Source organism: Falco naumanni, chromosome W, assembly GCF_017639655.2.
Source record: "Falco naumanni isolate bFalNau1 chromosome W, bFalNau1.pat, whole genome shotgun sequence".
Taxonomy (NCBI): domain Eukaryota; kingdom Metazoa; phylum Chordata; class Aves; order Falconiformes; family Falconidae; genus Falco; species Falco naumanni.
Window position 1 is genome coordinate 23,850,435 of NC_054079.1, and position 23,813 is coordinate 23,874,247.

The window sequence follows — 23,813 nt, forward strand, 5'->3', positions numbered from 1 at the left end:
GGGTCTGTAGTTCTTTCTCAGCTGAGGAAGTCAGCCAGCTATCTTATATTCCAATAGGCAGCACATTACAAACACTCTGCTACCAGCCTGTACATCATATAGTGCTTAGGCTGCTGTAGTTTAACCTGGTCTTAAAGTAACTTTTAACAGCTTTATGTAGTGGGAATTATTAAGGTGACACATTTTTGAGTTTTGTTGCTCTCTTCTGCATGAGCAGAGCTAGGCCAGATCTGTATTTTGCTTCCTACAAGCTTCTCAGTGTTAGATGAGAGGAGGAAACCAGTTTTTTATGTATAGAGAAATATGGATTATTCCAACTAGTTATCACTTGTATTTATCACTAGTCTTTTAGATTATCTTGGTCACTGTCCAGAAGTGAAGCTGACTATGACAGTTAGGTTTGTACTAATATACTTAGGGAGCTTGGAAGAACATGCTTTTTTTTTTTTTTTTTAAATTGGTATTATGTGACCTGACATTTATATAAATAATAAAAAATGGGGTTTATACCTGTGTGACTTTATAAAATTTATTCCCCATAGTACATGCATCTTCAATTAAGATATATGGACATAATTTGTATTAAAAAACAATCTATATATAATGTTACATATATAAATGTATATTACAGGCAAGGTTGAATTGTACAATCTTTTATGATAGTTGCCTGGCTATTTCCAGTTGCTTATAATTCTGCCAGTTTGGGATGGAGTTTTTTCATGCCATACTCCTGGTTTTAGTTGATCTTTTTTCATGGTGTGCAATGAAGGACTATATGGTGAAGGAGGTTTGGCAATCTTAATTATGGCAATAAGGGATCAGTGTGTGTGAATCACCATTCTTACAAAAAAGGAGGTACCTTGACTCCACTTTATATGTCTATAGAGTTTGCTGGCAGTGTAGAGGAATGGCCATAACTACCCTGAGCATTAGAGTCATGGTGGAAGCAGCTCTTTGAGTATGTCTCCTTCTTTCAGATGACTGTGGATGTGATGCCACTGTGAGATTTTGAGATTTCCCCTAATTCAGAGATTGGAGAAGCAATGCATAATTTAAATTTGTTTACTCTCACATTAATGTTTTAAAAGTCTTTAAAATTGAGAGCAAAGGGCTGTGCCTTTTCCTGCATTCTACTACATCATTGTCTGTACATTACTTAAAAGAATCTTAATAATAAAATAAGAAAAATCTACATAAAGATTAAGGTTTTAAAATTATATTTAAGAGCTTTAATAGCTAGTTAACCCTAAAATACTCAAGTTCTCATTATCACAGGTATTCACTCACTATAAGGTGTAAAATAATTAGTTCCATGAAGAGAAGCATCTCAATGTTGTCCCAAATCTGGGTTCTTCATCCGATGTGCAAGAGCCAATCCACAGACAGAGCAGAGTTATTTATCACATGTTTGTGCAGAGATGGGTGTGTAAATTCACAAAACTAGCACACCTCAACACAAAATGAAACACTTTATACACTTTGAACAATTGTTTACAATTACATTTAGTCACACTTAATTTTCATTGGTTCTTACAAGCCTCATCTCCATTTAAAGGTACAGTATTCTTTCTTTTCACCACACCTTCTGTGGAGAGGGGGCTTTGTTAGTAGGGGGCTTGCTTTGCTTGAGGGTGGGTCTCTTAGTATGCTAATTATGACAGTTCACACATAGTTCAAGTATTTTTCTGTTTAGTCTCATTAACCATTTGGTTCTCCTTGAGCTTATCTTGTTATGCCCCAGCTTGACATATTTATGGTGTCTATTTCTTCACCCAAGGCCATGTCTTGTTAACTATTTGTAACATCCTCTGGTTTTCAAATTCTTTCTTGTTTTTCATTATAGATATTTAAATATTTTGTCTAAATTTCAAGTTTAGTAACAGACTGACCTTCTATTAACCATGTACATGCATCTGTTTGATCTAATACTGAGCCAGTCTACAACTGGACTAGTTTTGCATGGTAGCCATTCATAAAGGCTTCATTCAGTGTTATATGTAAATTGAGATTTTCCAGCATATATCTATTTTTCAGATGCTTGTTATTTTTCTGAAAATGTTGGTCTTGTGCTGACACTTCTGCTTGTGAAATTAACTGCGGGAAGTTTATAGAACAGCTTGATGCTTAAGAAAAATAATGAAATCTCTTTGCAAGAATAATATAGGTAGGGTTTTTTAAAGTCCAGTTGCTCAAAGCCTTAAAATTACTACATACTTGCTATGGAATTAAGAATTTATTGTTCAACACCCATATACATAAGAAATACCACTGATTTTAAATTTGCAAAATTCAAGGTTGAGGCTTTAAAGAAAACTATGTATTGCGTTACATACCGCTATTGAGAATAGAGCTAATGTTCAAAAAAACAAATGGTTTCTTCAGCATGTTCTATCTACGAAAATTTAGTGTCAGTATTAAAATAACTGTAATTCACACATTTTGGGGTTTTTGGACAGAGCAATATTTACAACATGGTCTTAAAAAGACAGAGATATATCTGTAGTTAGTATTTTAATAGCAGTTATTAAAAAGTAATACATAATGAGATATGAAGGTCCAAACAAGAACACCTGAATGTTCTCTTTCTTGACAAGAGGAACAGTTTCTATCATGATTTGAATTCTGCAGATCAACTTATTCTGGAATAGCATTTGGGTTTCTATTTGTATGCTTTCTTTTTCAGCCTACTACCTATAGAAACAAAAATTCAGTTTGGATAGAGGAGGGATTACTGAGGTTGGCTCTTTTCAGTGGTGCTCCATGACAGGACCAGAGTCAATGGACACAAACTGAAACACAGGAGGTTCCATCTGAACAGCAGGAAACACTTATTCTGTGAAAGTGACTGAGCACTCAAATAGTTTGCCCAGGATGGTAGTGGAGTCTCCCTTCTTAGATATATTCAAAAAGCATCTAGACATGGCCCTGGGCAACTGGCTTTAGGTGGCCCCTGCAGGGGGAACATGGTATCTAGCTTGTCCATGCCTGGAGTCCAGCATGGACGTTTACTGCTCGGTCTTCATAGCACAACTCACATATAACATGCTCATGCCTTGCCACAGAGGACAAGGGCACTGCCTCCAAATAAACCAGTAGCAGTGTCACCGAAATCAGGAATCAAACCTCTTAACACCAATGTAGTATTAAGAAGCAGGCACTCCTTTATTGCAGTGCTGGGTGCTCAGTGGCATCTCCACAAATCAAGCACACCTGTGTAGGTTTTTACCGTTAAATTTATACACCAAATTACACGGTCATACACTTCCAATTACAATGATTGGTTAGAAATTTTCATATAATTGTAATATTTGCTGTGTCACCATTCTCTGTTACTACGCTTGCGCAGGGGAAGGGTCTTCACCTGGGCAAGGGTCTTCTTGACCTGTGGGCGTGATTTTTAGTATTATAATGAAGGTAGTTTACTTCAGGTCATCTTAAAAGTTAGTTTTGTTGCCAAGTTGGAAGGCTGAAAATTGGTCTTGCCAAGCCATCCTATACACAATAGAACCTAGGTGCTCTGGTTATGGTCTAGAGAGTAAAGACTAAGGGTATTATAGTCTATAGCATAGGGACTTCAAGTAACAGTCTCAGATAATAAGCAGTACAGCAATTCATACATCATTGGTTAATAAGTGCTAACATGATTCCACCATGGAGGTTAACTCTTTAGAATCAAAATGTTCTTCTAACTAACTGTTACATAAACACAGAATATAGAAAGATTCAGTAAGATCTTAAGTAATTTGCCACAGCAGGAGCAGTTTGCTTGATGCAGCTGAGGAAGAAGTGGGTATCAACCACCTCTAGGAAATCATCAGGAACTAGTATTGTCTAGCTTAAGGTGCAGAATTAGAAGTGATGTGGAAGACATTTGTGAAGGAGGCTTGGGTGATGAGGGAATTGAGTTGGTAACAGTGGCCATAGGTCTGCCTTATATGTGAGATCCAACTTCTCTTATTCATTCCAAATAGTCTTCTAAAATAATGGAGATTGCCTTTTTGTGGAAAAATTTAGTAACACACTAAATTCTTACTTTTAAATAAAAAAAAGGATGTCTTGCTCTAAGCAAAATACTTGAAATGAAATGGCCAGATTAGTGAATGAGAGAGATTATGATTTTTATGGATAAACTCAATTCCTTTCTTTGTAGAATATTTTGATCACATATAGAATTCAACCTGTGAGTTTCTGTCACAAACCACTTTTTGTGATAGCTTCAGAAAATGACCTGTGTATTGCAAGTTGCTCTAATGATTTTTATATGTGGTTTCAATATTTGCAGATACTGAATTAATGGAACAACTAATCCATTTGCATTTTTATTTTTCATTTACTTTGTAATTTCTTTATTGGTAAAAATTAGTCTAAACCATGGCTATCAACAACTACTGATTAGACACTAATTTTAATTCTTTTATATAATCATCCATTTTTACATTGTCTAGTGTTGCTTGAGTAGATCAATGAATGCTCACAGTAGTTGTTATTCAAGTAGACCATTTTAGTTAATAATTGTAAAAGAATACCATAAATTCAGTATTTTAGATAGAAAAAATAAATAGTTTTCCATTTTAAGGAGGCAAAATATATGAAGAAATTAAACAATTTAAATTTTCTTTTTATGAAAAGCATGGAAAGCAAATTTCAAAAATTTCAAATATTTTTAAATTTGGAAATGGAATGGAAATACAAATTATGAACAACCTGTAACGCATGCAAAAAGAAGCCATGGTTTGTAGTGAGACTGTGAAAGGAGAACTGAATAATTCATCAGAACAGGCTAAATAAGAATATTTCAGTGCAGCTACTTCAGGTTTGTTTATTGATAAATATTAATACCTGATATAAGTTTTTTAAATGTTTGTCGTATAGTGCAGGCTAGAAAAAATATAATACCTAAAGCACTGAAAATGCTTTATTTCTGGTTTTGAGACTTGATTGTCCTTTGGGGGAAAAACCCACCCGATCAAACATGAAAACGGAAAGAAACTCGAGTACATTACATAATGAAAGATAGAAATTTTAATTTCACAAACACCTAAGCCTAAATTACTGTGGAATGCCTATAACTATAAAATCCTTACAATTATAAAGCAGCACGCACTTACCATTATTTAGCAAGGAGTGATAAAACTGACATACTGTTGTAGCCACTCACACTTTGCATCATTCTGTCCTCCTTCCCACTCCCAGAAATATAGAGGTGAAATGGTTTTACATAGTGTCCATAAACTACACAATGTAATGAAGTCTCAAATAATTTAGGACAATTAAAACCAACATTTTGAATACCTCCCTGTAACATCATGGTCCACAAACAAAAAATGAGCAACGTTAACAGAGTAAATTAAACTAATTTTTAGTAACTAGCATGAAGCAAAGAGCTAGTTCCCTTCTAGGTGAGAACTTTTTCTCCAGAAACCATTAGAACTGAGAATAATTAATTCAGTCTCGATCACTTGTGGTGTAATCACTTCCACAAAATGTTATTTTCCTTTTCCCTTCATCATCACAAAGAATTCCCTTTTGCCAACCTCTGTTTTATTACTGTATGATAGCATTGTTCAGATCTTTTGGCCATCCTCAGAGAAGCTTTCCAAAATGGGGCTTCAGTCCTCAAACAAATAACTTTCTGAGGAGGCTGTAGAAACTGTCCAACCCATATATTTACTTTGTCATGCTCCTTTCTATATATCTTCTCCATTAACAAAGGTGTAAAAAAATGGCTCCTCCTAAAATGTGTTCACTTTAGAGCCATATCTCCTTCATAGGAATCAGTAGTGTCAGCATCTCCAAAAGTAATACATTTCTTTACATCTAAAAATGTGTGAGATAGATAGACTTATGTCGCTATGTGAACATTGCTATGTCTGTAGCTCAGTAGACAAAGAATTGTTCTGCATGGCTGCTACTATTACAGCAGCCATTTTATCAGGCCTTGAAAATTGTGTACTATTCCCTCAGGTTGAATGAATAGAGCTGGATTCCTCTGGTATCATTGCTAATTCGGCTTAAAAAATTATAATCAAAATATATTTAAAAAAAAACTATTCAGACTTAATTAGATAAATGTTATCTTTAGGCATATTTTTAAATAAAGCTTTGTTAGGAAAGTTTAATGGTTAATAGAAATCCTAACAGATACAATTTTAAACTTTTTTTCCACCCTGTTTTGGAATAGTCTTTTTTTCTTTCTTTTTTTTTTTTTTTTTTACCTGTTAAGTATAATTTACCATTTTTTCCTTTGCTCTGTTCTGTGTTAAAGTGATTTTTGAAGTGTGGAAAAGAGTGAACTCTGCTGGGGCAGATAACCATATCCATATAGGAACACTGTACCATGTGAAGTCAACTCTCTCCTTTTACATTGTTTCATAACCAGGATAGTCTGGCACACATAGCAATTGAGAAGGACATCGAAGACCCATTTTCCATTGTTCATTAAGGCACTCTGACATGCATTAATGCCTCTCATATCATTTAGTTTAAATAATGCGAGCAAATGTGGAACTTCTGGTGAGACCCTTCAGAAAACTAGTCATATATCAAAGGAGGTGCTACATGGTTCTTTTTTTGAGATCACTGACAGGATTTTCAATAATTGACTTGATACTGTTGACATATGTTTGCCCAGTGATTTATTTTAGTTTGTTCAAATGCTTTATTCTGTAACATCAACTCTGTTGGACATATTACAGTGCTTCACACATGACCACTAAAGACAGACACTTCTAAGGTAGCATGGGATAATAAGGCATTAGTATGCAAGGAGGGATGATATTGTAATCAGGTTCATAATTATTAATGCCCTTTTAATAGGCTACTCCCTCTTAGTTTGAGGCTGCAGTGCAGGGTATTTTGGATATTTTAGGTTGTTCAAGCTTTTAACATCATCAGTTTTCTCCATCACTGATGTTACTGTTGTCATTCTTAAGCTAGAAAACCTGTACATCTGGAAATTGTACATCTGTTCATGATTTTACTTGACATTACGACCTGATGCTCAGTTTAACCAAGCCCATTTTTTGCCTAAAAAAAACCCCAGAACTTTCTTGTCTGTTCTTTTTTGAAAATATAGATAATCTGAGAGGAATTAGCGTATGCACACAGATGCCATGCAAAAGAAAAGAAGGTTAACAAGTTTACATTGTTATTCAGCAGTGTCATGGTTTAACCTCATCCAGCAACTAAGCACTATGCAGCCACTCACTCACTTCCTCTGTGCCCCCCTGCTCCCCCCCAAGGGATAGGGAGAATTGGGAAAAAGGTAAAACTTGAGGGTTGAGATAAGAACAACTTAATAACTGAAATGAAATAATAATAATAACAACAGCAACAACAATATCAATAACAATCATAATGAAAAGAAAAGAGGAGAGGAAAAAAATCTAAAGGGAAAAGAAAAAACTCCACCAAGTGATGCACAATACCATTGCTCACCACCAATGCTGACAATTGCTGACTGATGCCCAGCCAGTCCCCATGCAGAGATTCCCCCAGCCCTCGCCAACTCCCTCAGTTTATATTGCTGAGCATGACGTTCTATGGTATGGAATATCCATTTGGCTAGTTCAGGTCACCTGTCCTGGCTGTATTTCCTCCCAGTTTCTTGTGCCCCTCCAGCTTTCTTCCTGGCAAGGCCTGAGAAACTGAAAAGTCCTTGACTTAGTGTCATGGTTTAACCCCGGCCAGCAACCAAGCACCACACACCCACTCACTCACTCCCCCTCACCCAGAGGAATGTGGAGGAGAATCAGAAAGGAATGCAAACCTCAAGGGTTCAGATAAGAACAATTTAATAGGTAAACCAAAAGCTGTACACACATGTAGAGGAATTATAGAGGACTGTATGAAAAATTTATTTGTAAAAAGGTTGTAATGTTTGTTAAAAACATAAGGTATGAAATGTTAAAAAAAGGGGGGGGAAGTGTAGAGGAATGAAGCTGGGTTAATTAGCATTGATAATATACAACTGTGGGCTGGCTTCAGGGGTGGCGGGCTGGCTTCAGGGGTGGCGGGTTGGCTGATGTAGATAAATTGCAGGTGTGGCTGGTTCTGTTAAGTGGTTGGGCAGCCAATGAAGAGAGAGTAGCCAAGGAAGAGAGGGGAGAAAGAAACAGAGAGAAGAGGGAGAAGTGTACCCTGGGTGAGGAGAGACAAGGAGAAGGCAGCAGAGGGACTGGCATGAAGAGTATGTTGGTATGAGGTGGTAAAAGACCTTGTTGCAACTGGCTAGTTTTGAGAGTGCTGTGATGCACACAAGCAAAACAAGGATTTAATTCCCTGCTTCCCATCAGCAGGCAGGTGTTCAGCCATCTTCAGGAATGCAGGGCTCCTTCATGCATAATGGTTACTCGGGAAAACAAATGCCATAATGTCAGATGTTGTCCCCTTTCTTTTTCTTTCCCCCAGTTTATATACTCAGCATGATGTCATATGCCATGGAATACCTCTGTGGCTAGTTCAGGTCAGCTGTCGTGGCTGTGTCCCTTCCCAATTTCCCATGCCCCTCCAGCCCTCTTGCTGGCAGGGCCTGAGAAACTGAAAAGTCCTTGACTTAGTATAAACATTACCCAGCAACAACTAAAAACGTTAGTGTGCTATCAACATTGTTCTCACTTCATAGCCAAAACACAGTGCGCCAGCTACTGAAAAGAAAATTAACTCTATCCTGGTGGAAACCAGGACAAGGAGTTATTTCTGTGCATTCACACCACTTGCTTATTTTCCTCTCTAGGAGTCCAAGATAGTGCCACAGACCTGAAAGAAGGACCTGAAATGTTCCAAGGAGTAGTATGCTTTTCCATACATCTAAGCAGCCTCGTACTCCAGTCCCAGACAGTGTTCAAAGAATGGCCATTACTAGCAGATAATAATCTTTATTTGCTGAAGCTTTATAGAATAAATTGATAGGTTTATGTTAGTCTTTCACAAAAAGATATTATGATTCAAATGCGGTTGCTACTTCAAATTCATGTTACTGATATTTTTTGTTAATTGCAATTAATATTTTAACTTTTAATATTTTAATTGATGCTACAAACCAGATCTTTGCATAAGTAAGAATGGCCTTTATTACAGGGTTTTCTAGGGAATCAAAAGTCTTTTACTCAGTTCTGAAGCCAGTTGTTATTACAGTCTCTATGCTTTAATAACATGTTCTAGACTTGTTTGAGAAGAACATAAAGCTTATGCTAAATATGTTACTTGTAGTTGTTAAAAAAATTATTTTAAAGCACAGCTTAGGCTAATGAAAAATCTTTGGTAATTAACTGAATATTTCCTTTTTGCTTCGTTTAAAAAGATCAGTCCATCTTTGTTCCAGTTTTCAAATCTTTCCAGAATTATTCTTTAATTTCCTGGACAGTATACTTAACACCTGGAAATATAATTTACAGGTCTGCACCTTTTTGATAGCAAGTGTGAGAGTACGTGGAGTAATAAGTTAATAAATGTCATGCATATTCTGTAGGGAAGAAATTAGCAGATCATTAGTGAACTGCAAGCATCTCACTTTGCATTGTATGTGCATGCGTACTTTTGTAAAAGACTTATAGTCTTTATAGGTGATTCAGTCTTGTACCCTAACAGAAACATATTGCAGGAAGAAAGACTGCTGGAAATTAAAAGGCTCAGGTTCCAATACATGACAACAATAATGATTTGGCTTTCCTTTTTGTGATGATCTCCTGCTTATAAATTGCCAGAAGCAATATTCTTTACTTGCTTCTTCCATCTGAAGGATTTGCAAAGGTAATTAATTTCATTCTTTGATTCACTTCTTAGAAATACCTTATTTTTTTCTTTTCCTTTCCAAAAATGTAACCTGAATTCTTCTAATTTATCATGGTGGTTATTTTGAGGGTTGATAAAATCATGAATATTACTAGTAGTATTGTGAGCATTCCTTCTTGTACTATTTGTAAAAGAATCATGTTTTGAAGCTTGATATAATTCTGAAAGAATATTAGAGTCTGCTGAAATTATCTTTAAAGTGCTTGGAAATTGCTCATAAAATGCATAAATTAATTTCCTTATGCTACATATGTATCTGTATGCATGCGTGGGAATATTTATAAACATAATACCAAAAAAAAGTGTGCAAGTTGCATTCTCACTTGTGTATATATAGGCACACTGAGATATATTAAAAAAAAATCTAGTCAAGATCTATCTAGTCAATACATATTTGTATGTTCAAACAGTCTCTAGCATCCTTCCCCTCAACATACACTTGTAATCTTTAACAAATCATTCTGCTAGTATAAAATAAGACTAAACTCTAAGCAATTTTAATTTACCTTTAGATGAAACAATAACATAATGACATATCTGGAGAATTACTTTCTGCATTTTGGTCACGGCAGGGTTTTTGGGGAATTTTTGGTTTGTATTTTTTTATGTCTACCATACAATGACAAAGGTTTATTTTCCCTTTGTTCTTTTCAGAGTGCTGCAGCAGCTCCCAGTCCAGTGCTAGGAAACATTTCCCCAGGAGATGGCATACCAGTAGGTCCTGTACCACCGGGTTTTTTTCAGGTATTCAGAAAAATTATGATTATAGGAACTTTAGGATAGAAAATCCTCCATAATACTGTTTAAAAGTTTGTATAAAGGGTCCTCTTCTAAACTATATGCCATTATACAGTACAATACTTGAGAGGATCTTTTTAACAAAAGTAAATAGATGGAAAGGAAAGAATCTTTCTAACCGACAAATATTCAATTTGTGAAATGGTACAGCGCAACTCATTTCAGAATTTCAGGAATAAGAAATGGTGCCAGCTGGTTGGAGCTTGAAAATGCTTGAATATAATTTTATAACAATTTGTTATGAAAAAATAATAGAATTGAATAATGAAATAAGAACTTTGTTGGTCATGCCACAAGCCAAACATTTAAGATGTTCAAATTTCAATGAAATTTAGACCTAGACAATTAAGAATATACTACTGAGCATCTGTTGGCATTGAGGATCTCAACCCAAAGGCCTAAAAACAAGCCAAGGAATTAGAGCATATGTTGCCTCTCATAAGATTTGTCATAAATGAAATTAAATAGCCAGTTACCACTTTGGATACTAGCAGTACAGAATACAAGGATGGAAAAATTTGCAACTTATAGCGTAAGGCCAAACTACAATGGTAGTCAAAGATTGGATTGCTCATATAAGTGAGCTTGCATCTCCTGGTCACCAAAGCTCAGTTCTTTTTCTCTTCACTGGCAAACTCTGCAGCAGTAGGAGCAAATGCCACCCTGGAATTGAAACAGTGCTTTAAGATGCGGCACAATAGAGATTTCCACTTCACAGACTTGAGCTCATAGAATCATAGAATCATTTAGGTTGGAAAAGACCTTTAAAATCAAGTCTAACCATTAACCTAGCACTGCAAGTTCACCACTAAACCATACCCCTAAGTGCCACACCCTTTCATGATGTGAAAGGAACAATTCAGATTTCCAGGACCATGATCTGAGGAGATCATCATGACAGAAAGCTTCTGTTCCATAAAAACCAAGTGTTGAAATCCAGGTAGAGATACAAGGTAGCATCGTTTTCCTTCTTCCATGAGATACATAGACAAAAGAAGCTATTTAATCTGAAAAAAAAGTGATGTTTTACTTTCTTACATCTTTACAACTCTTTATTCTCTTAGCAAAATGGTGATTGTAAAAAATGGCAGGATAGTAGCAGTCTTTATTTCATTTTTTTGTTCTGTAAGTAAGTGACAGTGGATTATTTGTGTGGTGTTCCTTTTCCCAGAGTCATGGAGGAAAGAGCGCTATGTTGCAGTATTGATACCTGTCTAGAAAAATACAAAACCTGGCATGAGCATGTTGTTTCCTTGATTGACTCAGAATCTGAAATGCAGGTTTTAGAATCATAGAATCATAGAATAGTTTGGGTTGGAAGGAACCTTTGAAGGTCATCTAGTCCACCCCCCCCCGAAATCAACAGGGACATCTTCAACTAGATGAGGTTTCTCAGAACCCTATCCAACCTGACCTTGAATGATTCCAGGGATGGGGCATCTATAACCTCTCTGGGAAACCTATGCCAGTCTTTCATTTTACTCATCATAAAAAATGACTTCCCTATATCTAGTCTAAATCTACCCTCTTTTAGTTTACAACCATTACCCCTTGTCCTATTGCAACAGGCCCTACCAAAAAGCCTGTCTCCATCTTTCTTATAAGCCCCCTTTAAGTATTGAAAGGCTGCAATAAGGTCTTCTTGGAGTCTTCTCTTCTCCAGGCTGAATAACCCCAACTCTCTCGACCTTTCTTCAGAGGAGAGGTGTTCCAGCCCTCTTATCACCTTTGTGGCCCTTCTTTGGACCCGCTCTAACAGGTACATGTCTTTCCTGTGCTGGGGGGCCCAGAGCTGGATGCAGTACTCCAGGTGGGGTCCCACCAGAACAGAGTAGAGGGGGAGAATCACCTCCCTTGACCTGCTGGCCACACTGCTTTTGATGGAGTCCAGCATATGGTTGGCTTTCTGGGCAGGAAGTGCACATTACCTGCTCATGTCCAGCTTTTCATCCACCAACACCCCCTAGTCCTTCTCCACAGGGCTGCTCTCAATCCATTCATCCCTCAGACTGTATTGATATCGGGGATTGCCCTGACCCAAGTGCAGGACCTTGCACTTGGATTTGTTGAACCTCACGAGGTTCGCATGGGCCCATTCCTTAAACTTGTTAAGGTCCCTCTGGATGGTATCCCTTCCCTCAAGTGAATCAACTGCACCACTCATCTTGGTGTCATCTGCAAACTTCCTGAGGGTGCACTCAATCCCACTGTCTCTATCATTGATGAAGATATTAAATAGTACTGGTCCCAATACAGACCCCTGAGAGGCACCACTCATCACTGATTTCCATCCAGACATTGAGCTGTTGACCACTACCCTCTGGTTGTGACCACCCAACAAATTCTTCATCCACTGAACAGGTCACCCATCAGATCCATATCTCTCCAATTTAGAGAGAAGGACGTTGTCAAAGGCCTTACAGAAGTCCAGATAGATGACATCTGTAGCTATTCCCTTGTCTATTGATGCAGTCCCTCCATCAATACTTTTAATAAATGAATTAAAAATACTTGAAATTTCAAAATATCTGAAAGTTTCCAGTCACAAAATCTTCAGGAGTTGGCAGAAGTGAGTCCAATATACAGGAAAAATTTGTGTTGTTTAAGTTTCCTCCATAGCGGAAAGTCTTTCCTTTTCTGTTCCACTAAAGCTTCCATTCTCTTCCACAAAAAGCCTCAGTACTGGCTTCATATCTCAGAAGAAAAAGATACTTGTTTGTCAGTATCTGAGTTTAGTCTTATTTAAAGCCTCACAGACAGCCTACTCTTTTTCCAAGACCTGGGACTAAAAATAAACTGAGAAAGATCTATTTTCACTGTAACATTTTGTAACATTAATTAGAGCTATAATCAACTCAAAAATATGTCATTAATTTTTTGCAAGGCAAGTTTCAAGAACTGATCTATGCAGTCCAATTTGTTTGGACTTCTCCAGAGATTACCATTCACCAATTCTTAAAATTGCTGAGTCCTTGTCATCAAGTATCTCTGTAACATGCAAGACCTGAAATGAGTCCTTTGTAGTTTTAGTTGCCAGAAATCTACTTTCTTCAGTTGAATAGCTTAGTTAAAAAAAAAAAAAAAACAACACATTTTCCAAGAGACTATTAGTTTTCTCTGTAGTTAAATGTTTAAGAATATATATAAAGAAATAACATTTTAGTTAGAAAATCCAACTGTAGGTTTGATAGCAAATATATTAATATGGTTGGGAGCAATCCTGAAAAAAGTATGTTAAGCCAAAATTAAGTCAGTGTACGGAAACTATAATGTCTGTATAAAGTAAATACACGCACAGTCCATGATAACGTGCTGTGGTGTTGGGATGAGTGTCTATTGTCAAGAAGCAGTTAATATCTGGTTGTAATGCCTCCAGAGCTGAATCTTACTGATATAAATTTATCTGAGGACAAGAAAATATATTGGCAAACATCAGCCAATAATAATAATGTGGACCTTGAAAACTGAGGGACATCATCTGTTTCTTAAAAAGTAGGTGAAAAGGAAAAATAAGAAAGACAAACTCAAGGGCAAAACATCCTGCTTTAACTACTGTCTTTCTAGTACATCTTTAAGTAGTAAATGAACTTCCATATACTCTTCTGCAGCTCCACTAATCGTGACATCACAAGAGTAAACCGAACCACAGAAAATATGTTCACCTGTCTTAGCCTGAATACTGAGGAACTCCAGTCCCTTTCTTATGAATTACCAGTCTTCTTCCACTGAAGGATGAAAATTTACACTTGGACCTGCAATTCACTCCTAGATTATGGAAATGAACAATTCTGGTCTTTTTAAGAGTGGGAAGATTATAGAAATAGTGGTAGAATGGTACTTATATATATATATATACATTTCTGTAAGACTATATTTAGTTTAGTAAGACTTTCTATTACAAAAACATTGTAACACTTCAATGTTTTGCAAACTACAATTTATTTGGAGGATTATCCTGAAATGATAAAACTGCCTTTTGTTGCATTCATTAAAATGTTTGGATTGGTCTAAGTTATAGCTGTCAACAACCACTATCTTCCAGCTCTACTTGGCTAACTCTGAATTGCTAGGTCACTTAAAATCATTTCATTTTTCATCAGTACTGGCTCTTAGTTTTGCACTGGAACTTGATTTCAGTGTGTGGTGCAAACTACTAAGACACAAGCAAAATGCATTCTCTTGCTACAGCAGTTGCTTCTCATCAGACAGTTCAGAGAAAGGTGGAAATTAGGTAGGAACTGTGCTAGGAACCAAGAAACCTTACATGAGTTCACTGGAACTGCTGCCCACTGCTGTTAATTCTGTCCTTTATTTTTTATAAAAGAAAAAGAAACCAGTACATTAGTATGACACAGTAATTGCTCCTATAGTCAAACACTGGAAGCTTTTCTAAATGTGGTGAGTTGACCCTGGCCAACAGCCAAACACCCACACAACCTTTCACTAACTTCCCTCTCCTGTGGAACAGGGAGAAAATAGAAGGAAGACAAGGAGACTCATGGTTGAGAAATTCACAGTTTATTAGGGAAAGTAAAATCTGTGTGTGTAAGGAAAGCAAAAAAGGAAATAATTCACTATTTCCCCTTGTCAATCAGATGTTTAGTCATGGCCAGGAAAGTAGGGCCTTGTAGAAGAATGGCTGCAGAAGCATGGCCTTAGAACTCTGAAGATCTGCACAATCCAGGCCTGGTATTAGAATAGGCCTGCAATTAGAATTGTGCTGAAGTTGCTGTGCTGAAGATAACAAGAAAGGTAGCCTTGAGCTATTCTTGAATCCTGAGACCAAGTAATTATGTTGTGCCAACAGGTCGTGGCTGTAACAAGATACAGCTGCTGGGAAAGCAGGTGCAAGGCCAAGAAAGATAGGTACCAGTATGGGAATATAGGGAGTAACAAACTACAAGGTTGAAGCACAGCAACACAATTAGCTACATGGATAGAATGCTTATTTTAGTCATGATAATTAGGGGTGTGAGAATCGTGCATGTTTAGAGACTAATAACCAATTATATTTCTGCTTTATGAATATGCATGTGTATCGGTTCTATATAAGTAGTGTTAGAAACTAATAAAGTTGAGCAAGATGCATAACTCATATTGAGCAACTTCTTGACTCTGGCGAACCCTTCTTCCAACAGGGCTTCATCACACATTAACAGTTACTTATGCCATAACAAATAACATAACAGACAAATGCCATAACCACAAACATCTCTGCTTCCTCCTCTTTTCCCTGAGCTTTTATTGCTGAGCATGACATCATATGGTATGGAATATCCCTTTGGTCAGTTGGGGTCAGCTGTCTTGGCTGTGTCCCCTCCCAACTTCTTGCACACCCCCAAGCCACTGGGGGTGGGGTGGGGGGTGGGGGTACAGAGTGGGAAAAAAGAGAAAACCTCGATGCTGTGCAAACACTGTTCATCAACAGCTAAAACACTGATGTGTTGTTAACACTGGTTTAGTCACAAATCCAAAACACAGCACCCTACAGGCTTCTATGAAGAAAATTAACTCTATCCCAGCCAGACCAGTACACAACTATAGCATGCTCAAATCAAAACTTGTTATCTTGGGCCTCATGTTGAGTGCCAAAAGGACTGTGGTGGGTTGATCCCAGCCAACAACCAAACACCCAGATAGCTGCTCACTCTATACCCTCTCCCACAGGATGGGGAGAAAATGGAAGGAAGAAGACTCACGGATTGGGATAACGACAGTTTAATAGGGAAAGCAAAACCTGCACGTGCAAGCAAAGGTAAAGGAGGAATTAATTTACTACTTTCCATCAGCAGGCAGATGTTTAGCCACTTCCTGGAAAGCAGGGCCTCAGCACACATAATGGTTACTTAGAAGACAAATGCTATAATCACAAATGTCTCCACTTCCTCCTCCTTTCCCTGACCTTTTATTGCTGAGCATGACATCATATGGTATGGAATATCCCTTTGGTCAATCTGGGTCAGCTGTCCTGGTTGTGTTTCCTCTTGGTTCTTACATACCCCTGTTTTGCACCTTTGCACCAGGAGGTGCTGGTCCGTGATGATCCAGCAAGAAAGGTACTCAGACTCTGTAAGGTAACATTTAAAATGCTATTTATTAGAGTTAACACTATAAGAAGAGAAAAACATAGATAATCTTATGCCCCTTTAGATGCTGGGAACCCCAAGCACTGAACATGACCCACATGCAGCATACTGTGCAGACCCAGTCCATAGAGGAGACTCCCACATTTAGGTCATTCAAACTATAGGCTTTTTTTACAAGGAAACAACTCTATTCATCATTTCTGCTGGCAAACAGAAAGGATGCTGTCATGAGAACTTCTTGCTGCACTGTTAGATAAAGACAAGGCCATGCAGGTGACATAATAGAAGTGAAAGGGAGTTGTCTACAGGATCCTCTGGTACAATGAGCTGATCAAGTTTATCCTGCAGCCAAAGGATTTATGCGACCTGGGCCTACTCAGGTTAACTGTTATGTGGATCACTGAATCCTCGACATACAGTGGTCTCCCGGTCAGGATTACTACATTCCACCCCTTGATCCACATACAGTTTACCTTTCTTAAATATAAGTTACAGATTATATTAGTAAGCAGTTCAGCTAATAGAAAGTTTCTTATACATAAGCTAGTCACTACAAATAATAATAGTACAAGGATAATGACAAATAAAACAAATACTGGTTGTGAAAATAAGTGTAGAAGAGGAATGATATTAGGCTAGCATAGTAAAGCACAGCACAGACCTGGGCTTGCTCAGGTTGTTACATGCATGCCTAACTCCTCTATGTAAAATGGTCTTCTGGTCAGGACCACTACAACTTCCAGCCTACTCACTGACTGGTATAGTGAGAAAGAGAAGGCCTTGATGCTGTGCAAGCACTGATCAGCAACAGCCAAAACATTGGTGTGTTATCAATGCTGTTTTAGTCACAAATGCAAAGCACAACACCATACCAGATGCTATGAAGAAAGTTAACTCCATCCCAGCCAGACCCAGTACAGTATGTATTTTAATATAGCTTTTAATTTCAGAGCTACATATTTTTTATCTACAGGACCTTGTCTTCTTTCAGTACATAGGATAGGTTATTCTCTGGAAATAAATAGGTGTTAAACAGTAACTGAATCTGTTCCTGCTTCATTAGCTGCAAAACTCAATGTGTGGGACTACTGGAAGAGAGAACAGTTTTGTGATATGAAGCTCTTAAATCCCAAATAGGAGAACCTAAAAAAAAAATCAATTGACTTTGTATCTGGCTGTAATGGTGGGTCAAATGCAGTTCAATGACTGGGATTTCTGGAGAGTCAACATATCCGAAAGTTCCTTTCTTAGATAAGGAGCCTCAGAGAAAGCTAATGGCTAGAAATTAGAGTGCTAGAGTGGATCTTAAAACTATGTGATTCAAAGAAATCACCTCACAGTCCGCAACTGTAAAAGACACCTTTATTGGCACTGGGAGAACGTAGGGATTAGCACCTCCCTGTACGTGTCTGACAATTTTTGAAATTACAGGTCAATTATACCTTTTGGCTACCTGATAATAGTTATCACATGTGATGCATACTAATGGCAGAGGTTCCTATCTCTAGGGTCCATATAGGGTGGACCTCTGGTACTTAGGCAGAGGTCCTCCCTTCACCCGGGCCCTGCTCGCCTCGTACGTGGCAGTAGGTATTCTCTTATTGTTCGTTTGCTTTTATCTTATGAATACCATCCCTGCTTATAAGCTTATTTACAGAAGCAGAAGCATTGGCGCCTAATATGTTTTCAAAACAGGCCCCTACTTGCAAAGTCATGCTAGCATGTCATGCCTATCTATCTCACTCCACTCACACTGTATTTCAACTGTTTAGGCAATTGTTACTGAACTATCAAGCAATGCCTGAACTCCCGTTTCAATCCCCCCTTTTCTGTGGTAATGCAAATTCTTTTGCATGGACCACACCTTCCATATATTAATAACTTGTTGAACTAAAGAGCAAATCTGGTACCACATCCAGATATTAATTACAGTCAATAGGATGGCTATTAATATTAATATAGGGTGAACTAAGGTGTGGAAAACTTGGGTGGCTGTAGGTGACTTAGTCCAAGTAGTGAAGATGTTCCACCAATGATGTTCTCCTTCCTTTTCAATCTCAGTAATGACTTCTTTAATTTCTTCTACATTATGTCTCACAGTCCAGACCACCTTTCGGATTGTTTTGTTAACTTTCTGGATTAGTACTTTGACATCCGGGTGGTACAACATTTTTCGCAAGAGTCCAATATCCATTCCAATGGTAAGTTTTGGTATCTCATGACAGAGAACATACACATCCTAAATTAATTGGTTTGTTGTTACCGGGACAGAATAATTGAAGTCACATCCACTAATCTTAGTAAAATTACAAACACAAAAGTTAGTTCCCTTAGTTGTTTCAAGGCACTCATCAATTGTTACATTAGGACATACAGTTCATATGCATGCGCACCCTTGTCCTACATAATAGACTTGTGATTTGGCGTGTCCCACAGGGGTCATTTCAAAAATACAAATACTATTATCGGTGTCTAAACAGAGATCTTCCTTTTCGATAGCTGCATTTTTACAAACAAACCCTAATTGATTCCACTGGGTGCAAGGTTCGGTGCTAATAGTTTGCCAATTGAGTCTGATTGTTATAAGTGGCCCACACATTATATCTAATGAGCCTTATGACTCCATCTTGATGAACAGTCCCTAGTGCCAAAATTGGTGAAACTTTAATTTCCATGGCCTCTTGGATAGTTAGGACAAAGAACACAATCACGCTTGCATGGGAGTTATAAGTAAAATTCACTAATTTCCACCACACATTATACTGTATCTCAAATTCTTTTGTAGTACCATTCTTTAATATGATCATCCGTATCTCTTTAGATAAAATTCCATTTTCTCCTTCCCTGATTATAGCTGTTGTTACACCTTGTAACCAAAGTTGTGACTGTACACATTGTAAAGCTAAAGATGTGTTCTCTTGCAGTGTATCTACAAATTGGATGGCATACCTAAAATCCTCTGTAGCATGCTTGGCCAAGGTTATGGTGAGATCACTCAACAGTTGTTGCATCTCAACTAACGTTAAAAGGGAGGATCTTAGTGGGACCTCCATTTTACCTAGATGTGAGGTATCTGTCCCAAGTTTGTTTAGTAATATTTCTTGATCTACTGAGTTTAGAACCCCCATTCCCATGACAAGCCACCCCATTAAATTTCTTTTATTTTGGACATGGGATATTCTAGAATGCAACAAAGCCTTCCATCCTACCATACTTTGATCAATAAAAGGTCTGCATTCTTCCTTAACTTGGAGTATGTCTGCTTGGATCTTTATTTGTACTTTCTTTAAAGTATATCTGGGGTCCAGTAGTAGTTTCTGTTGATTTGGTTGTCTAACAACATAAGGTCCTACAAAGGAAAGATTATGAGACTTTATACACAATGGCCCTGTCTTGGAAGTCATTGTTGATGTAATGGGGGTCTGCATGGTAGGGGAGTTTGGGATAATTGTAATAGAACGATTCTGTCTGGTAATTCTATTATAACATGCCATTTCTACGGTCCAATTAATCCATATCCTCACATAACATGGTTGGTAACCTCCATCAGGACCAAACCCACATTCTAGCATATAGCCATCATTAATGTGTAGGGTTGAGTTCAGTGAGTCTACACAGGAGACTTTTAAATGGCCACCAGGGGATACTACAATGTTTTTATCTGGTTTAGTTATATTACTCCTTATAACCTTGATTATTCGTTCATCAGGTATACTTGGGCAGGAGATTACGTTTTCTGCTGGTAGCAGATCATCAAATTTTGTGCTTTTAACTTGTACTCTTCTATATGCCTGTCTCCAGTATTTGTTATCTAGAATGACTGCAAGACATGTCAGGGTGCTTGAGTCTAGGGGCTTAACAGTGTATTTGCATTCCTGTCCCAGGCATGGTTAGTGTTTTGGCACTCTGCGTGAGAAACCGGACTTATGATGAGGTTAAGCATAAATATTTGTTTCCCCCTACTTCAAATTTACAGGCTAACGTTACATTATATACAGTTTCTTCTTGGTTTATGATTGTAGTATCATGCAAGCTGTCCCGTTCCTCCCAAGTAATGTTAAGGTTATTGATTTCCAAGAAGATATGCACAACATCTGCTATTTTTCCCTTGGAATCCAAATTATTGAGGCCCACCTCTCCTGTATATACCGATGGGTCTTCCCACACCCGATTATAAGAATAGCTTATGACTTCTTGGGAGTTACTTGATGAGTGAATGATGGGAATCCAAAGGAAAATTATACTTATTGCCATAAGCATATGGAGGTTGATCCAATTTGTTCTATTTTCCATCTCCTACTTGTTGCTTGAGGAGGAGGAGCAGGCACTTTCTTAACTTTTGAGTAATGAAACCAGAGAATCTTTCCATTGACCTTTACAGCAGTGTGGGTTGTGAGAAGTGTCTGGAAAGGTCCTTTTCACTTTTCTTCTAGAGGTTGACCTACGAAAGACTTTGCATAAACCCAGTCTCCAGGTTTAATATTGTGTAGGGAGTAATCTAAACCTTTAACCCTGGTCTGCATTACTCGTTAATGTCCAATAATTGTTTTCCTAACTGTACGACATATTCCTTTACATATCCTTCCCCTATTTCATGTAAGTCTTCCCCTGTATATGTCATGTCATACGGTCTTCCATAGATCATTTCAAAATTACTTTAGTTTATCTTTTATTCTCAGCTTTACTCATAACCTCAACAAGGCTACGGGTAACACCTGGTCCCATTGCAAATTAGTTTCTTGACAGATTTTAGCAAGTTGCAATTTAATCAGGTGATTCATTTTCTCTACCTGTCTACTGACTTGTGGTCAATATGGAGTGTGCAGTTGCCAATCAATGTGCAACAGTAAGTAGGCTAATTTATGCATATGATTTGTGCACAAAAGTATGTCCCTCGATCCGATGAGATAGTTGTTGGTATCCCAAACCTGGGAATAATTTCATTAAGTAGTGTGTTTATTACCTCTCAGGCTTTGTTGCTATGGGTAGGAAAAGCTTCTGACCAGCCAGAGAAAGTATCTGTTAAGACCAAAAGGTACCACTACCCCCCTTTTCTTGGCAATTCTGAAAAATCGATTTGCCAGTGTTGTCCAGGACTATTGTCCTTGCCAATTGTTCCCAATCCAGTCTTAATTTTGGTCAGGGGATCATTTCAAAGACATATTGTACACTGGTAACCTGTATTATCACAGTGTACAAATTTTGCCCCACTATTTGCTCCTTTAGACTATTATATAAGGTGTCAGCCCCCCCCAATGTGTTTTGCTGTGTTCTTCCTGTATTATTTTCCACAAGGCTCTCTCCGGTATTAATGTTTGCCCTTCAGGGAGAATATACACTTCAAGGTGGCATTCTAATCGCATGCTAATTTCTGGTCCTCTTTCAAATATAAAAATTTAGAACTTGTACTTACTAGGTTCCCATCAGGTATAAGAGCTGACAATTTTACCTCCCCTTCTTCTTCTTCCCTTTTTGCCATTATATCTGCAAGTCAGTTCCCTTTTTCTTGGTCCGTGTTACCCCTTTTGTGTCCTTGACAATGCATTACTGCTACTCGTGTGGGAAGTTTTATAGCTTCTAATAATTGCAGGATTTCCGTTGAATGCTTGATCTGTTTTCCATGGGATGTTAATAGCCCACACTCTTTCCATATAGCTCCATGAGCATGTACTACCCCAAAAGCATATTTTGAGTCAGTCCATATATTGTCTTTCCCATTTGCTAGTTCCAGCACTCTGGTCAGGTTGATAATTTCAGCTTTCTGTGCAGAGGTTCCGGCTGGCAGTGCCTGGGCCTTGATAACATCTCGTGTTGTTGTTATGGCATATCCTGCTTTTCAATGTCTATTTCTAACAAAACTGCTTCCATCTGTAAACCAATTTTCCACTCCTGGTTTGGGTTCTTCTTTAAGATCCAGTATATTCGAATAAGTTGCTTCAATTGTTTCTAGACAATCATGGGCTATTGGTTCCCATGTTGCTGCAGTGTCACTGAGAAAAGAGGCTGGGTTGACAATATTAGTAGTAATGATGCTTATATCATCTTGTTCTACCAATACTGCCTGGTATTTGAGAAACCGAGAAAGGGATAGCCAGTGTCCTCCTTTCTGCTCTAATATTGCAGAAACAGCGTGAGAGACTAGGACAGTTATCTTCTGTCCTAAGGTGAATTTACGAGCCTCCTGTATATTCAATATCACCGCTACCATGGCCCGTAAACATCCCTTGCTTTCTTCATCCAGTTGTTTAGAAAAGTAGGCAACCACCCTCTTATAAGGCCCAAGGTTCTGGGCCAGGACTCCCAGGGTGATCCCTTGTCTCTCATGTGAAAACAACAGAAAGGGTTTAGTAATGTCAGGAAGTCCCAAAGCCGGCGCTTTCATTAGTTCCCTTTTCAGGGTTTTGAAGGCCTTCTCTGCCTCTCCATTCCACTGTAATACCTTCACCTTGTCTTTTAAGAGTTCATATAGGGATTTCACTAGAAGTCCATAGTTATGTATCTAAAGATGGCACCAACCTATCATTCCAAGGAACGTCCACAGTTCCTTATGTGTCTTAGGTCGGGGGTGTGTGTCTTACATATTGTTTCTTTCTGTTGCTTCCCCAACTTCCACATTCCTCCCACAATTTCATACCCAAGGTAGGTAACTTCTTGTTTTCTTACTTGGGCTTTCTGCAGAGAGATTTTATATCCCCTTAGCCCCACAAAATTTAATAGGCTTACCGTCCATTCTGTGCAAGCCTCTGCTGTGTTTGTAGCAATTAAAAGATCATCTATGTATTGAAGCAGGACACCACTGTCGTCTGGGGTAGTCCGTTCTTTGAGTTCCTTTGCCAGTTGATTACCAAACAGAGCGGGGCTGTTTTTAAACCCCTGAGGTAACACAGTCCAGGTTAGTTGGGTCTTCCAACCTGACTGGATTTTCCCACTCAAAAGCGAGTAACTTCTGACTCTCTGGCTCCAAGGGCAAGCAGAAGAAGGCATCTTTCAAATCTATGACTGTAAACCAAACTAAATCCCCTCTTAACTTTGTTAGGAGAGTATAAGGGTTAGCCACAACTGGGTGTAGATCTACTATTTGGTTAATTGCTCTCAAATCTTGTACTAATCTATTCTGAATAGGTAAAATGGGGGTAT

At 38.0% G+C, this 23,813-nt stretch overlaps 1 protein-coding gene across 8 annotated transcripts in view; it reads left to right on the plus strand.

Moving 5' to 3' along the window:
* LOC121080606 (single-stranded DNA-binding protein 2-like) overlaps positions 1–23,813 on the plus strand; it is a 144,973-nt gene that overhangs the window by 99,948 nt on the left and 21,212 nt on the right. For 4 of the 8 annotated variants that reach the window (XR_005825440.1, XM_040578743.1, XM_040578744.1 and 1 more), the window contains exons 5-6: positions 10,447–10,536; positions 18,782–18,877. The exons of 2 other annotated variants lie outside the window; for them this stretch is intronic. Coding sequence is in view for 5 of the 6 variants with exons in the window: in XM_040578743.1 (XP_040434677.1) it covers positions 10,447–10,536; positions 18,782–18,877 (186 nt within the window). In the remaining variant the exon portion in view is untranslated. The remainder of the gene's footprint in view (positions 1–10,446; positions 10,537–18,781; positions 18,878–23,813) is intronic. 2 more of the 8 variants (XM_040578747.1, XM_040578748.1) reach the window with 1 other exon arrangement.